The following is a 16,445-nucleotide window of genomic DNA, read 5'->3' as shown; positions in this document are numbered from 1 at the left end:
GCAGCTCTGAGAAAATAAGCTCCTCCTTGCAGCCAGCGCTCCGCTCAGCCAGGTGTGCCCCCCGGCAGCTCATCTGACTGTGGATCAGCCGGCAAACACCACCGGACTGTTCCGCTGGGGCAGAACCTGAAGAAGGCAAAAGGTTCCTTGGCCGGGAGCCTTTTCCTCGCCCCTCCAAGAAGGCTGCAGCCCCCGAAGGGGGCAGAGGGAAGACCTGAGAGGAAGGGACAGCACCAGGCTTGCAGGTTTGAAAGGGCTGCCAGCTCCTCCTGGCCATCCCTACCCAAACGCACGGGCTCTCTTCAGCCCCGCAGCAGCAGCAGGTGGGCTCTGGGTTCCAATCAGGTTGCCGTTCACCTCCGTGAGGACCGAGAGGGTTCAAAACCGCCGTCAGCAGCATCAGCAGGTGGACGCAGGGTGCAGAGGATGGCAACTGCCTGAATACAGCAAAAGGTTCCAACTTAAACAGGGACAGTTCAACAGCACCAATTACCTGCAATCCAGTAAGGAATCTAAGTACTTGTCTGCTCTGTTGAACTGCGCAGCTGGAGATTGCTTTGTTGTGTGAGTAGATGAGGAAACTACTTTCACAGCTATGTAAATGACATCTCGCAGAGGACAAGGAAGCAGCAGCCAGCCCTGTCCTGAGAGCCCGACAGTTGGGCGAGCAGCCTGCCTCAAGACCCAGATGCTGCTGCCCTGTCAATGCATTCCGATAATTCACGCATTTTACACTAAGCGGAGCGGTGGCAATTTCATCCTCTCTGTGAGGGATTAATTGCTTTTAGACCCACTTAGCTGATCTGTAGTATCTGGCTGAAAGCACATGCTGTGGGGTTACGTTGATGCTTCTTGGCATTTTTTGAGGATGCAGGGGCCTTTAACTCCTCATGTCTTTTGTTTCAGACAGCATCCTAATCCTCATTCCCAAAGCTATGACGTCTTCCCCAGGTAACAGGGAACTCATCCCTCACTGTCCTCCAGCACAAGGCACTGTATCCATTCCCAGCTGAGCACATCACAGCATCTCCAGGCACACCTGAGGCTTCAGACGCTAGGAGCCAGATCCTGATCCCAGTAGGGAACAACTGCTGAACAGCTGATTCCATTCCAGGCTATGGTCCAAGCAGGGATATTCTGTGCAGCTCTGCCTAAGCGGACACTACAGGAAACCTGTCCTGGTTTTGGCTGGGATGGAGTTAATTTTCTTCACAGTCTCTTTGTGAAGAGAGACTTCATAACAAATTAATTAATAATCCTGAAAAATAACCATTAAATAGTCACTTTCCCCCAGGCCCGGGCAGTGACCAAGCCCCACCATCAGGCCTCTGGGGAGGAACTGTCATCCCTGAAACTCATCAAGGAGCCTCTGGATATGGGAGAAGAAAAAAGGGTCTAGTAGGGCCCCAGCTTCACACCACACTCAGAGACCTGTGTTCCTGCTGAAGGAACACTGCAGACAGGAAACCAGGAGGAAAGAATCTCCAAAACACTGGTAGCTTTGGGCTGACATCTGGGTACCATCCAGATTTAAGTAGTGAAAACATTTTGGATGGTGATGGAGGATTTGTGCATCTCTCATCAGGTTGTCTGAATGCTGTGGAACTCTGGACCCAGCAACGCACCAAGGATATTTCAAAGAACTGTAAAAGGTTGAGTCTGTAATTTGGGAGTTGCTGACAGCCTTACGTGCTCTTTAAGGAAACAGAGCTTAAAGGAGTGAGGAAGGCATACCTGCAAGAAGGTGCAGGGCAGAGGGGCAGGAACTGGGTGTTACAGAGGACCAGAAAGCACTCCTAGTCTGAGAAGTACACTCAGACTTGGTGTCTCCAGAGCAAAGACTTTACTGCACACAGCTGGAGGCCACCACCTCCTCCTGCTCTGTGCTTTCTTTGGGAGCCTAAAGTGCCTGGATATGCTGAGGAACTCACATGGGGAATCTGGCCACCTCCTGTCTGGGGGCTGTATGTTCATGGCAAGGTTAATTCTGGCACAGAGATGGGCCGCACTTCTGTCAGGTAGGCCTGGGCTGGGAAACCCAGAAGAGCTGCAGGCAATGCTTGCCAGCACTTTCCAAAAATGGAGTCATGGCCCACAAATCCTGGCAGACTCCAAAACACAGACAGAAAAGCAAGACTGGAGAGGGTGCCAGTGGGCTTTCTGCATGGCTAACCGAGGACCAGGCTGCAGGAATAGGGCTACAGGACCACCCGGGCATTCAGACACAGCTCTGGTTACACCAGCAAGGGAGGAGAACGGGAATCTAAGAGCAGAAACCACATGACTGACATCATGCTGTAAAAGGACCAGCAGGTGTGCCAAGAGCAAGAGGCAGCCAAACTGCAGATCCAATTGTGCTTCCCCACTCAGCCAGCTGTGCATCCTGCAAATCCAGCTGTGCTGCCCAACAGATCCAGCTGTCCTTACCTACACAGCCAGCTGTGCCCTCCTGCAGATCCAGCTGTGCCATCCCACAAATCCAGTTGTGTCCTCCTGTCAGATCCAGCTGTGTTATCCAACAGATCTTCTTGTGCTTACCTACACAGACAGCTGTTCTATACCACAGATCCAGCTGTGCCATCCTGCAGATCCAGCTGTGCTGGCTTTGCAGATACTTGGCACCTTCCCAGCATGCACCACATGGGAAAAATGAAGCAAACCTGCTGGCACCACCCGGTATCAATCTGCTCCAACTAGTGGAAAACAAGCAAGCTGGATGTTATGATACATTCTCCGAGATAAATTGGGGTGAACGTAGTCTGACTTTTGGGGGTAGGTTTGCTACTATTGGCTAAGGGCACAATGAAGTTTTGGGGGTACAAAACATTTGCTAACAATAATACATTAGAGTGGGCTTTCCCTCTTACCTGAGGATGCAGTGAGCCTGGGTTTTATAAATTTTTGTTAGTGAAAATCAGCAAGATTGGAATTTGATGGCTGTTTGTCCTTGGTTTTCAACAGAACAGCATCCATCTCTTTGGTCTCCATTACTAGTTTATTTGAGGAGCTGGACAATCGTGCTTCCTCCTGATTCCATGAGAGCTGAGGACCAGCAAGACTCCTGCATCTCTGCAGGTGACAATGCCGTAGAGTCCTCTAAGCCTGGAAAGAGAAAGTCTCCATTTGTTGGAAGCCAGCTTGCAGAGAAAAGGGCAACAGGGAGACTAACAGGCCAGCTGAGAGAAGAGAAAGCATACTGCATAATTGGAACAAGGCATTGTGAAAACAGTCCCAAGCTTAATTCACTTGGATGGGACTTCACGTGGTGCCTAAAAGAACTGGCACTTTATCTCTGCAGACAGAAGAAGCAAGAACTTGTTCTGCCATTGTTCAGCCAATGATTCACTGTTGTTTTTTGTTGTTTTTTTTTTTCTTTCCTTCAGTTTTTGAAGAGTGAGCCATCTTCATGGGCACTGCTTTTGGATCAGAAGCAGTTGGCACATCCTCAGGCCATCAGTGCTCCTTGCCCTGCAGCAGGTGCCCACACGGCCCCGTTCCACTCCTGGAGCTGCACTCAGATCCCCCCACGAGTGCTCACCCAAACCAGCATCAAAGGAACTGCAGTGCCTTTCCCAAGAGAAGCGGTTACAACTGGAGGGCTGTAGTTAGATGTGGCCAAGCTTTTCCATTGTTATTTTACAGTTGCTTGATGTTCTGAAAGATATTTAGAGAAATGACTTTGGCTGTCCTGTGCCAAACTGGGTGAGGGTGAAAAAAAAGAAATTTGGCAGACATGCTATTCATTCAGCATGTAGTTTGGATGACATCCAGTGACTAACACGGGAGTTTTAACTGATCTGGGAGACTAAAAACCATTCACAAATAATTTGATTTAGGGTCACTGCAATTTCTTTTTATAAATAATTTTCATTGAGAAGTACTTTTTTAATTAGGATCGACAGACTTAATAGCAACTCTATTGTGTGCACAGCTCATCATTCCCATCTTCCTAAATGACTTACAGATGTGGTGTGCTGGTTTCTTGTTCATTGCACACGATGGGGCTTGTTCACGGGGCAAGGAAGGCTCTCAGCACACAAGCCACACTGAGCTGCTCTCCAAAGGCGTGTGCTGAGCAGGATCCATGTGGACAGCAGAGGAAGCTTTTGCCATTGTTTTGCACGCTCCAGCTCCTCCACGCCTTTGCACAACTTCAGACACCCCCACACTGCTGTAAATTCTTTCTGACTGCTCCAGCTCCAAACCTGTAGCAGATGCTTTGTTGATGGCTCTCTTGCTGCAAGCCTCAGCATGGCTCAGGGAGTACTTGAGTTCTACATAAACCAGAACATGCTGCCTGTTCCGTGGTGGGAGTGCTGGGCAAGGACTGCACCCAGGAAGAGACCTGACGTTGCAGCATGAGAGAAGAGCTTTGTTTGGTGTCATACCAAAATTTAATCACCTCCTAATCCAATGGATACTTCAACTGGGCTAAACAGAGCTGGAAAGAAGGAGGAGAATTTGGACAGTGATGGGAAGAAGAGTGGCTCTGCCGCTCAGATGTGTGTTTCTTGGCAACATCGTCCGTGTGTGATGGGCTTTTCTTTGACTTGCACAATAACAATCTCATCTCGGCCACTTTCGTTACTAATCTTATCTGTTGTTTGAATGGCTCTTAGATTCCCTCCTGTGATTGCAAATGTTCGTACAAGCTCTCGGAATCAGCAGAGTTGTTGTTTTGTGGCTGGATATCAGGCTTGGACTCCAAACTTGGATATGCTCACTGTCCGCATCAGATATGTTCTTAAAAGCCCTCTGAATTGGATTTTGAAACAAAAGGCCCATTGATCTTAAATCTTGAGTCACAGCAGTGACACTGAGAAAACCCTTACCCCTGTCCTTCAGGGTAACCCAAACAGGTGCAATGAAGGATGGCCACAGCAGTAACAGAAAGGAGAATTTGTCCAATGGGAGGAAACTTCCAAATGTTTGTCCTATTTAGACTAACAAAAGAGGCTGAAGGGATATAATTGCTACTGAGAGACAAGTAGAAGGGGGGAAAATATGAGAAAAAGATGTGAAAGTACGAAGATAAAAGTTGCACAAAAATCAGAAACTGTGAAGTAGCCATTGGTATATTCAAGCTGGGGATTAAAAGATATCGGAAAAAGATATGGGAGCTTTGGGGCAGAAAGGCTTGGAGTGGTTCTCAGCAGAATGGAGAGAAGCTCAAAGTGGAGCTTGCTAAGCATATGGGACATGTTGGTGTGACTGCAGCAGTGAGGTACAGCAGCACGCAACCTGCAAGACCCTGCCCACCCTTTGGTCATTACTGCCTGCACAAGGCACAGAGAGAGCCACCAGAGTGCTCTGAGAACTTCTGCAACCAGCAACACAGTGAGGGTGGGCAGAGAGAGTACCCAGCAACATCCCACCTAAGGGGAAATAATGTCTGGCCGTATTCCTGGAATTCAGAGGATCCATTGAGTGTATCCACTCTGGGCATAACAAAGCTGACCCGTGTGTGAGAGCACCAGCCTCTGTTGCTGGCCCTTCTTAAGCAGCATCATTAGAATGAACAGCTCTCACCCTGCGTGGCCAGGGACGGCCACCTGCTCCCTAGCAGACAGGTTTCACCAAGGGAATGCCATCCCCAGTGATATGGTTACCAGCTTTCCAGCAGCGGTTCAAGCACCACTGGGACAGCTGCTGGTATTAGGCCTCGAAGGCTGTTCAACGCTGTTCCTTTTCGGGACAAACAAGCAAAGTGGGACAAAGACCTGCCCTGCTACAGCAGGACGGTTCTTGCTGTCCCGCGGCGACCTTGGGGCAGCCGTGTGGGAGACAGCACCCATCGCCAAGGGCAGCCCCATGCACACAGACTCCTCCTGCGAGCCCGCAGCCCTTTGACAGCCGGGACCGGAGGATGCTCACTCACCTTCAGCCGCCCCCCAGTTCGGTCCCGCCCCGCCCCCTTGCGCTCCTCCGGCCTCCTCCTACCTGAGCCGTTCGGCAGCGGAGCCGAGCGGCCGTGCGGGGCCGTGCAGCGGGTGGCTCCGCGGTTCACGTGCCGCGGGGACGAGCACGCAGCAGTGCCCGGCCCGGCCGCACTCCCCGGCGCCGTGGCGGGCCCTCGTGGCTTTGCCCCGCCGTGGTGGTGGTGTGGTGCTTCCTTGTTGGCTCCGGTGCCAGGAATGCAGTATGAATTTATTTAGCAGTCCTTAATAAATACATGTCAATATATGTCCCCGTGTACCCCTCGGCCCCCTACGGGCTCCGGGTCCGCGAAGTCCTCGGGAAGCTCAGGTCTCCGCCCGGCCACTCAGCCCCGCGCCCGGTGGCCGGTGCCGCGCGTTGCCCCACGCCGATAGCCCTCGATGCTTCCGGACAACTGTCGGCTCGATGCCGAGGCCCTGCAGCTTCCAACGGCCCCTGACCCCGGGATTTCCCTGCGCAGCCCGGCGGAGCTTCCTGGCCCTACCGGCAGCCCCGGGACACACGGTGGAACGGCACCGGGCCCTCTCCCGGCGCGGAGATCTCCGTGCCCCCGCTGTCGGGAGCCGCCCTGTCGGGCCGGGCTCCGCCAGGAGCCGCTGAGCGGCAGAACGCGAGCGGAGCCCCGGCACCCGCTTGGTCACAAACCGTTTCGCTCTCCGATGACCGCGTGCCCGATGGGGCGGGGAGGGGGAGCCACGGTACCGAGGTACCGGTCCGGCGCGGCCCGGCGGTCCGGCGCGGGTTCAGAGCCGAGATTTTGTTTTCCGCATTTCCCCGCCCGCCGGAGGCCAGCTCTGAGCCTCCCGGTACCCCCCCGCTCCCGGAGCGCCGGCCCCGTCCCGCCCGGGGTTCAGCCCCCACCATCCCCGGGACTCAATGCGGCCACGCGAGCCGCAGCTGTTCGGTCCTGCCGGGTTCCGGCAGCGTCGCCGCGGGGGGAAGGAGCATCGGGAGCGCTCGTGGCGAGAAAACGAATTTCCATGGGAAGACGCGAAGCGCTTCGCGCGCAGCGGGGTTCCGCTCGCCCGATGAGCTCCGCTCCACGGGCCGGGAGCCCGAAGAACGGCCGTCCCGTTCCGCTCGGGATGACTGAGGGACGCTTTCCGTGTCTCGGCCCCGGCGAGGGGCGGCCGTCTGGTTCCCTCCACGTGGACTCGTCCTTTCGATGTTTTCCGAAAAAAGACTCCTCGCGGCCGCCCGAACCATCGAAACTGCGATTCTTCGTGGGAAAGAAACAGATGGCAGCACCCGGGACGGGAGCGGGGCCCGGCTGCGGACGTGCGCGAAGCCACGGCCGTGCCCGCCCGCTCCGCCGCCCGTTGGGGCCGGGGGCCGCTGCAGTCGCGTGTTCCCTTCGGCGGTCGCTCCACGCAGACCGCGGGAGCGGCGGCCCCGAGCAGCCGTGCGGGGCGGGCGGGGACCGCGCCGGAGGGGGCCGGAGCCGCGCGTCCCTCTCCAGCCTGCCCGCGACGGGCCGGCAGCGGGCTGCCAGCGGGGACTTGGGGAGCCGCCGAGGCTGGCGGGAGGGCAACGGGGTCGGGAGCGGATGAGAGGTCCGCCCGGAGGGCGGCGCGGTACGGTACAGCACGGCACGGCGCGGAACAGCACGGCGCGGCGCGGTACAGCACAGCGCGGCGCGGCACAGCACGGCGCGGCGCGGCACGGAGCGGCACCGCCCGGCCCTGCCCCGCCAGGCCCTGCCCCGCCCCGCCCGGCCCGGCCCGGCCCGGCTCGGCGCGCGGTGCGGCCGCCCGTCGGCGCGGCGCTGCTGCCCGCACGGCGGGGCGGCCGGCGGCGGGGCCGCTCTCTGCCGCCTCCCGCGCCCTCTCCTCGCTCCCGCAGATCTCGCGAGAGCGGCCGGCTGGTGGCCGCGGGGGCTGTTGCAGCAGCGGCGGCGGCGGCGGGCGGAGCGGCGGCGGCGCGGGCGGCGGCCGGGGCGGCCGAGGCGGCGGCGCGGGCGGCGGCGCGGGGGCGCCGGGCGAGCGGCGGCGGAGCGGCGGCCGAGGCGGCGCGGCCGGGCGGCGGCGGCGGCGGCGGCGGGCGGAGCGGCGGCATCATGGCGGACAGAGACAGCGGCAGCGAGCAGGGCGGCGGCGGCGGCGGCGGCGGCGGCGGCGGCGGGGGCGCGGCGGGCGCCGGGGGGCCGGGCTCGGGCGGCGGCGGCGGCGGGCCGGGCGGCGGGCTGCAGCACGAGACGCAGGAGCTGGCCTCCAAGCGGGTGGACATCCAGAACAAGCGCTTCTACCTGGACGTGAAGCAGAACGCCAAGGGCCGCTTCCTGAAGATCGCCGAGGTGGGCGCCGGCGGCAACAAGAGCCGCCTAACGCTCTCCATGTCGGTGGCGGTGGAGTTCCGCGACTACCTGGGCGACTTCATCGAGCACTACGCGCAGCTGGGGCCCAGCCAGCCCCCCGAGTTGGCGCAGGCGGCCGACGAGCCGCGCCGGGCGCTCAAGAGCGAGTTCCTGGTGCGGGAGAACCGCAAGTACTACATGGATCTGAAGGAGAACCAGCGCGGGCGCTTCCTGCGCGTCCGCCAGACCGTCAACCGCGGCCCGGGGCTGGGCGCCGCGCAGGGCCAGACCATCGCGCTGCCGGCGCAGGGCCTGATCGAGTTCCGCGACGCGCTGGCCAAGCTCATCGACGACTACGGCGTGGAGGAGGAGCCGGCCGAGCTGCCCGAGGGCACCTCCTTGACTGTGGACAACAAGCGCTTCTTCTTCGACGTGGGCTCCAACAAGTACGGCGTCTTCATGCGGGTGAGCGAGGTGAAGCCCACCTACCGCAACTCCATCACCGTCCCCTACAAGGTCTGGGCCAAGTTCGGCCACACCTTCTGCAAGTACTCGGACGAGATGAAGAAGATCCAGGAGAAGCAGCGGGACAAGCGCGCCGCCGCCGCCGCCCCCGCGGGCTCCGGGGCCGGGCCCGAGCCGCCGCCCGAGGCCGAGGGCAGCGCGGCCGCCGCCGCCGCCGCCGCCGCCGCCGCCGCCGCCGCCGCCGCCGGGCCGCCCGGCGCCCTGCTGCAGGCCGACGAGCCCGAGGAGGACTGACCGCCCGCCGGCCGCCCCGCCCGGCGCCGGGGCCGCGGACTCGGACTGCTCTCGGCCGCGCGGGCGGCGGGCGGCGGCCCGCGGCCGTCCCCGGGCGGCACCCCCGGAGCACCCCCCGCCCGGCAGCCTCCACCGAGCGACAGCAACGCCTCCGACCCGCCACCCATCGCTGGATGTCCCTCCACTTTTCCCACCGTATCAAACAGTAAGCAGCTGCTAAAACAAACAAACAAACAAACAAACAAAACAAAAAGTCAAAAAAAAGTAATAACATTATATATGAACTGTGTTTCCTACTTGATTAAAAATATAAAGAACTGAGTGTTTATTTCCCTAATTAACCGAGAACTTTTGTACACGTTTAAGCTATTATTATTAAAAGTGTTTGCAAAAATGGTCAAGATTATAATATTGCTGAATTATATAAAAAGTCCTTTTCATGTTGAGCTAACATTTGACTTTAGCACAAAAAAAGAGAGATATTTTAGAACACGTAAAATAATATTTTTAGTTTTTTCTTCTCATTTTGTTACCAAATTTCGAACCTTACATGGAGGTTACTATAGTATATTTGACACCCTATATACCTGTGATTAGAGATGTGTATATATATATGAGGGCTAGGCATGCTGTGTGTCTGAGCTTTGTCTAAATGTTATGCAGAAGTTTGTAGAGTTACAAGGTACGTAGGTTTAATTCATGCAAGGTAAACAATAAGTGCTCTCTTTTATACGATATGCATTGCATCTGGACCTTCGACATATAAAAATGGTCAGTGAAACTTCTGTGAACATGAAGAAAAATTATTAAAAAAGGCATTTAAATGAAATTTGCTAACTTGTGATTTTTACGTTGGAACCAAAGTTATTCAAATAGTAAAAACTAAAAAAAAAAAAAAAAAAAAAAATAGAAAAGAAAAGAAAAAAAGAGAGATAGAGAGAGAAAAAAGTAAAGGATTTCCACCCATAATATTTTTCTGCACCTGTTTGGTTTACAGCTCCGTAGGCGTACTGTCATTGTTGTGTATACGAGATGTTCATGTATTGTTCATAATCTGTTGGTTCTTTTCTTTATTCTGTGTACTTTGAGCACTCAGGCGCTGCGCGGGGCCGGGCGGTGCTGTGCGGTGCTGTGCGGTGCTGTGCGGTGCTGTGCTGTGCGGTGCTGTGCGGTGCTTGCAGTGCTGCGGGCTGTGCTGTGCCATGCCGTGTGGTGCGGTGCCGTGCGGTGCGGTGCTGTGCCGTGCCGTGCCGTGCTGTGCCGCCGTGCCCCGCCAGCCCCACGCCCGGGCCGAGTTTCGAACTGAGATAATTTGTAATAATAGACTTTTACAGGTGGATTTTTGTTTTCTTTTTTCTTTTTTCTTTTTTCTTTTTTTTTTTTTTTAAAGTTGGTGTGCTTTTAATTGACTAACTTCTTGCTGCTGTATAGTAAAATATTAATATATTTTTATCATTAAACTGCTGCATGACTATCATCGTGACGAGTGAAGAAAAGATGTTATAAACAAAAGATGCCTTAAGCAGTACAACTGTAGTCGTTGGCCGGAGCTCGGCGGGCGGCGTTGGGCCGTGCCCCGTGCGGGGGGGCACAAGGGAGAGCGGAGCTCGGTGAGAGGAGTTTGTTTTCTGCTGTCTGCTATTTCTATTGAAAATTATAATTCCTTCCTCCCATCCCCCCCCCCCCCCCCCCCCCCCGTCTTTGTTTTGGAGATGTACTGTGAGTGTCAGAGCTGTTCCCGTCGTGCCGTGCCCTCCCCGTCGGTGTTCGCAGTTATCGATGAGGCGTCGAGTGTTGGGCTTTTCTGTTTCTTTAACAATCACTGGAAATGTCGAAAATGGCTTTCATGTGCACTTTCCTATTTCTGAGCAGTGAAATAAGCTTTCCGAGCTCATAATGTGACATTCGGAACGGTTCTCAACGGCGTGTCGGCATCGTCAGGCGGTGCCGTTCGGGCTCTCCCGCTGCGTTCCTTCCCGCTGTTACGGTGCTGCGTGCGGGGCGGGGTGCTCCGTCTCCGACCCCCGACGGCCCCGCTGGGCCGCAAGAGGCTGCCCGCAGCCCGGCCTTCAAACCCCGACCTCGGCCCGGCTGCGGTGCCGGCGGCCGGGCGGCCGTCGGGGAGCGGAACCGGAGCGCTCCGTCCGTCCGTCCATCCATCCGTGCCTCCTTCGGGCTTTGCTGGCGTGTTGGTCGTTGGTTTTTGTTGTCCCCTTCCTCCTAGGACTTGGTGAATGACGATAATGAGAGAGTAAAGGACTCTAAAGGTTCGTGGGATTTGGGCTTGCTTTGGGTTGCTTTTGCTTTTCTGGTTTTGTTTTGGTTCTTTTTTTTTTCTTTTTTTTTCAATCAGTTCCCGGAGGTGCTCGGTGCCTTACCACGGCTCCGATGTCTCAGTATTTAAAACAAAGTGCAGAAAGCTCAGTTCGGTGCGGGAGAAACGAGGTATATTTGACCATATCTGTTGTTTCTCAAAAGGACAGTGTGCTCAAATGTGCCAAGGTCCCCAATTCCTGAGCAGCATGCCCTTATTTTCCTCGGTGACGTGCTTTTAAATGTCTTGTAGGATAGGTCCAAGAGCACGATAGAACTGCTTTGTAACGACTGCAAGAAAACTTGAAATGCATTGCAATACTGACATTGCTTTGTTTCTGAGTTAAAGGGACGCTGTGTGTGACCGCTAAAATGCGACCTCCCTGTAAGTGGTTCTACACTAACGGAGAATTGTCCTCCGAAGTAAAAATCAATTCTTTTTGTTGTTAAAAAAAAAAAAAAAAAAAAAAAAAAAAAAAAAGAAAGAAAGAAAAGAAAAGAAAAGAAAAAGAAAACAAAACAGAACAGCTCTGTCTCTGAGAAGTTAAATAAAAACCCAGACAAAAAGCACCAGCCGCTCTTGGTCCTGCCTCTTCTTTTGCGCTTCGGCTCGCGGCCGGGAGGCGCCGGGCGACGCTCGGTTCACGTCCAGCCCTGCTCCGCCCGGCCCCGCTCGCCTTTCCTCTTTCCGCTTTCCCCGCTCCCCGATCTCTGCCGGCCCGGACGGCGGATGCCGTTGGTGGCAGTGCGGGGCCCGGCCGGTTGCGGGGAGCCTCTCGGAGCCCCGCGAGGGCGGCTTCTGGTGAGCGGCTCCTTTGTTGCCTTTGGAATCGCACTGTAACCACCTTTTTTTTTCTTTTTTTTTTTTCTTTTTTTTTTTCTTTTTTTTTTTTTTTTTTTTTTTTATGATTACCTGCAGTGTGACCTTTGTCCCTTCGAACTATGCAAGCTCTTAAATGTAAACGAGGGATCGGGGGGGGCGGCCGGTGCCGTTGGGTCGGATGGCGGTGGTGCTCTAACCGGAACACCGAGCGATAAGGCGCGGTTTGCGCTCTGCGCGCAGGCGGAACGCAGCTCCGTGTTCTGGCAGCGGTGTTAATGTAACGTAACGGGACTGCGGGGCCGGGAGGGGATCTCTTCTTAAAAGGGGATTTAAGGTTTTTGTAATTGGTTTTTGTTGTTTTATTTTTGTTCCATCAAACTCTAATATTATTGTCAATTTTTTTAGGCGTTTAATTTGTAAAAATAGATTTTGCTTTGTATTGGCGTCCAGAAAATAGGGATTGACTTAAAATTTCTGAAGCCAAGCGATCAAGTACCTTTGTAATAAAAAGTCACTGGATCTGTACCAGCCGTACCGACTGTTTTCATTCCGTGTGCGCGGCCGGGCAGAGCCGCCTCCCCGAGGAGCAGCGGGGGCAAGAGCGGCGCAGGGCAGCGCGGTGTGTCGGTGCGGCTCCGCGCCGCTCGGCGGAGATCCGGTTGATCCGCGGATCCGCTGAAAGCAGCCACGCTTTTTCATTACGGTTTGTGAAAACATCAAGCCTGGGGTATGTCCTCACTCCACGCTTCTCCCACCTCGATTTCACTCAGTGCCCCAAAACGCTAAAATCGTATTTGGGGAGTTTGGTTCCCAGCATTTAGAACGAAACTCCACTCTCTGTTGAGGTGAAGTGCTGCACTTTACATCTTCGCAGCCCTTGCCTTCTCCAGGCTCTGTCGCTTTCCCCTCTTCTCCAAGTTGAATGGATAAAACCTTTTTTTCCCCTTATTTTTTCCTTTTCTTTTTTTTTTTTTTTCCTTTTTTCTCTTTAAGTAGAATTGTTGTATGCTTTGGATCAAAGACTTCAGACGATCCACTGCGTTTGGATCCCACACCTTGGCACCGACGCAGTTTGTTTCTTTTTTTTACTTAAAATCCTGACTTCCCGTTGCTCTGAAGGGTGCAGACACAATCGGGCGGCCTTGGCTATTCCCAGGCTGTGGAGCTGGAAGTGGAAATCCTGATATGAACGTACAAGAACTGCGGGGAATGCTTGTGGGAAATTCAAAGTGCAACCAGAACCAGCCAACCTCCTAGCTTTGCTATTCTGACGTGCTGAAAACAGCCTCCGTTTCTCGTAGGTGAGCTGGAAGTCAGAGGGCAGAAGCAAATTGCCACCTGACTGCATGCTCTTTTTGCTCCTTCAAAACCCTTTTGCTCCCTCCTGGCTTGGACCGTTTGGTCAGAGGTCTCACCTGCCCCAAAAGATGGCAAGTTTCCCTGCTAAAAGGACTCTGTCAAGATTTATTTTTAATTGCAATTTTAAAATCCTGATTTGTACCTTTTTATTTCTTCCCCTTTGTTTGCTTTCCTGTCGGGCTTACCCAGACTTTCCTCTTCTTCTCTTCTGATCCTCCTCTGCTGCCTTCCCTCTGTCTCTGCAGACATGTAGCTGCGGGCCGCAGCTCTGCTATTGCTTAGTTCTTACAGGGAGCCCCGCGCCAGGCTTTGCACTTCGTGCACATCCCTTCTCTCACCGAAAGTTTTGCTCTCTCGGTTTTGTTCTCTGACGTGCAAGGATGGGTGGAAGGATCAGAACTTTGGGTGGCAGAACGGAGGAGCTGGCTGCACGTGAAGTCCTGTCAGAACGTTTTGACACAAGTGACAAGGTAAACAAGCTGCTTCCATTTTTACCTCGAGTCCCGAAGCTGGCACAATCTCCTGTGCCACTTGTAACAATGAGAGATAATTTCAGCCCAGAGCATTTTTTCGAGCCTACGGTTCCTTTCCTCTGGTTCCTTTCACATGAGTTAGCTCTCTGGCACTGCAAACTGTTGTGCGTGGGCTGTGAACGTGGCAAGGAAAGGTGTATATATAGTTTTCAACTAGTTAAGGCTAATCCAATGAACTCTCCAAACGGTGACATTTCTGAAAATCCTGCTTGAACCGGAGCCCGATCTTTGGACCCGAAGCACGTGGCGTTCGTTCTTCCTTTTGCGTTGGCTCTCCTTTGTCGAAATGACAGAGAGGGCCGGGCTGACAGCTCCTAAAAGCGCTGCTCCCTTCCGGCTGCGGGATTCTCTGCGCCGGAGCGGGACAGCCCTGCGGGTGCGCGCGGGGCTCAGGGCGATGCCGTCTCCCCGCTGCCGCGCTGTCTGTGCCGGCTGGTTGCCCTGGGTCTGGTTTGCGAGCTGCTTTCCGCCCGCCTTCCCCTCTCTGTTACTCTTCGGAGGGTTTGGGTTCGTGCCGGAACTCTTACAGCGGTACCCGCAGGCCGGGCGGTGAGCCCGCGAGGCAGCGCGGCGCATCTCAGTGCTCGCACAGCGCCAGGGCTGCGAGCACCGCAGGGCCACGCGTCGCTTGGAGCTGCTGCAAGTCGGAGCGGTGTGGATGTCGCGCAGAAGTAGATGCCAAGTGTCAGTTGTTAGCCGTCCCGAGAGTTACTCTACCAACAGCAGGCGCGATATTTTATTGCAGTGGGGACGGCGGTGCTGGGGAGTGCGATGGAAAGGTGTGGGTTTTGCCCGCCACGCGGAGGATCCTGCGGCCGCCGGTGAAGGCGCGGAGACGGGAGCGGGGCCGGGCGAGAGGAACCGGCGCTGCGTACCGCTGCTCCCGGCCCGCCGCAGCGCCGCGGCTGCGCGCTCGGCTGAGCCGTCCGAGGGTGCGGAACGTCTCGGCGGGCTCTGGGAGAGCGTGCGGTGGGACGGGGCTCAGGCTCCGAGCCCGAAGGCTGCAGGAGCCTCTTCCCCAGCGCCCCGGCCCCGGGGCTGCCGTGTGCGAGGGGACGGCGGGGGCACAGCCCCGCTCGGGGCCGCAGCTGAGGCTGGAGCGGCGGAGCTTCCCGCAGCCGCGTCTGTGGGAGCGGGAGATGTGTGGGGAGCTCGGGAAGCGAAATGCTGCAGAAGAGGTAGAGCTGAATTTCTAGCGCAAGGAATGAGGTGCGTTTTCAGAGTAAACGCCGGCTGGAGATAAGCGAGGAAGAATAAAGATAGAGGACTGACTGGCTTTAAGCGTTGGCTGATGACAACGAGGCAGAGCGAACGGCTGCACGGTCCCAGCAGCCCTGTTCAGATGGACACGGTGGGCACATGTGTGCTAGGAGAGACCAGCCCTGAGCTCAGCCCCCCACGGCCACCCTACGGCTGGGATTGCGTTGTGCCCGGGCTGGGCTTGGGGTGCTGCATGGGGCAGTGCAGGGGACCCAAAGGGCCTCCCCTGGCTCCATCGTTCATCTCAGGAGCACGCTTGTGCAGAAAATCTTTGTTATGTGCAGAGCATACCATTGCAAAATACGTGTCTGAGCCTTGTCTTAGGCTTAGGACATGTAGGAAACTGAAGTGAAAAGAGGGCTGACTGCAACACTGGCACTAAAGGTTTGTTCTGAGCCTTCCTGGCTGAGGTTTTTGTCTGAAACACTACCTGAAAATATGCAGGAAGTGAAGAAAAGCTTCATTCTTTCTGCTGCAGACTGGAGAGGTGAGAGGTGTGGGGTTACTGCAGAGGGCCATGTGCCCTTCTTGGCGGTGCAGGCTGGGAGTGAGAGTCTGCTGGGAGCTGACCTGCCATGGGCACGCCCAAGTGAGCACTTGTTTAAGAGGTTTGGACCTCTATATGTTGAAATGCTGCACTGGTAAGCATGTTCTCTTCTATGGAGAGCCTATTTGTAAAAGGTGACTGCATGACAATGTTAACTCAAATGAGTTTGGGTTTCCTGTTGGACACGGCAAAGAGACTGCATTCTCAATCTCCACTGGTGACTGTCAAGGAGTCAAAGCTCATGTCTTTATTGACAGCATCTCGGTGGGTCTGACTATCGAGTGACACTGTTCTGCTGGTGTGTGCCTTGAGGCGTCTCGCGCTGTCATGCGGGGTGCAGCCGTGGCTCAAGGTGATGAGCTTGGTGCCCAGGGTGTGGGGCTGGCATGCACGGATGTCTCTTGTGTGCACAGATCCTGTGTGTCACCAGCAGTGCTGATGCACCACCCAGTGCTGGGACAAAGCTGCAGGCTTTCCTTGGAGGCTGGAGGAGGCTGCTGTGCATCTGTGGAACCACAGAACGTCACATTGGGTTGGAATGGCCCTTACAGCCCCCCAGCCCCATCCCTGTGGTGGGCCGGCTGCCCTCCAGATCAGGCAGCTCAGGGCCCATCCGTGGCC

General features: G+C 55.4%; 1 protein-coding gene across 1 annotated transcript; it reads left to right on the top strand.

Annotated features, from left to right (window-relative positions):
- The first annotated feature begins 7,993 nt into the window (after positions 1-7,993).
- On the top strand, positions 7,994-8,989 carry PURA (purine rich element binding protein A). The gene has a single exon (XM_048960545.1). The coding sequence runs from the start codon at positions 7,994-7,996 to the stop codon at positions 8,987-8,989; it is 996 nt and encodes a 331-aa protein (XP_048816502.1).
- The last annotated feature ends 7,456 nt before the right edge of the window (positions 8,990-16,445 follow it).

This window comes from Lagopus muta, chromosome 14, assembly GCF_023343835.1.
Source record: "Lagopus muta isolate bLagMut1 chromosome 14, bLagMut1 primary, whole genome shotgun sequence".
NCBI lineage: Eukaryota > Metazoa > Chordata > Aves > Galliformes > Phasianidae > Lagopus > Lagopus muta.
The sequence above is the reverse complement of the archived record's forward strand: the minus strand, read 5'-3'. Positions and strand labels throughout refer to the sequence as shown.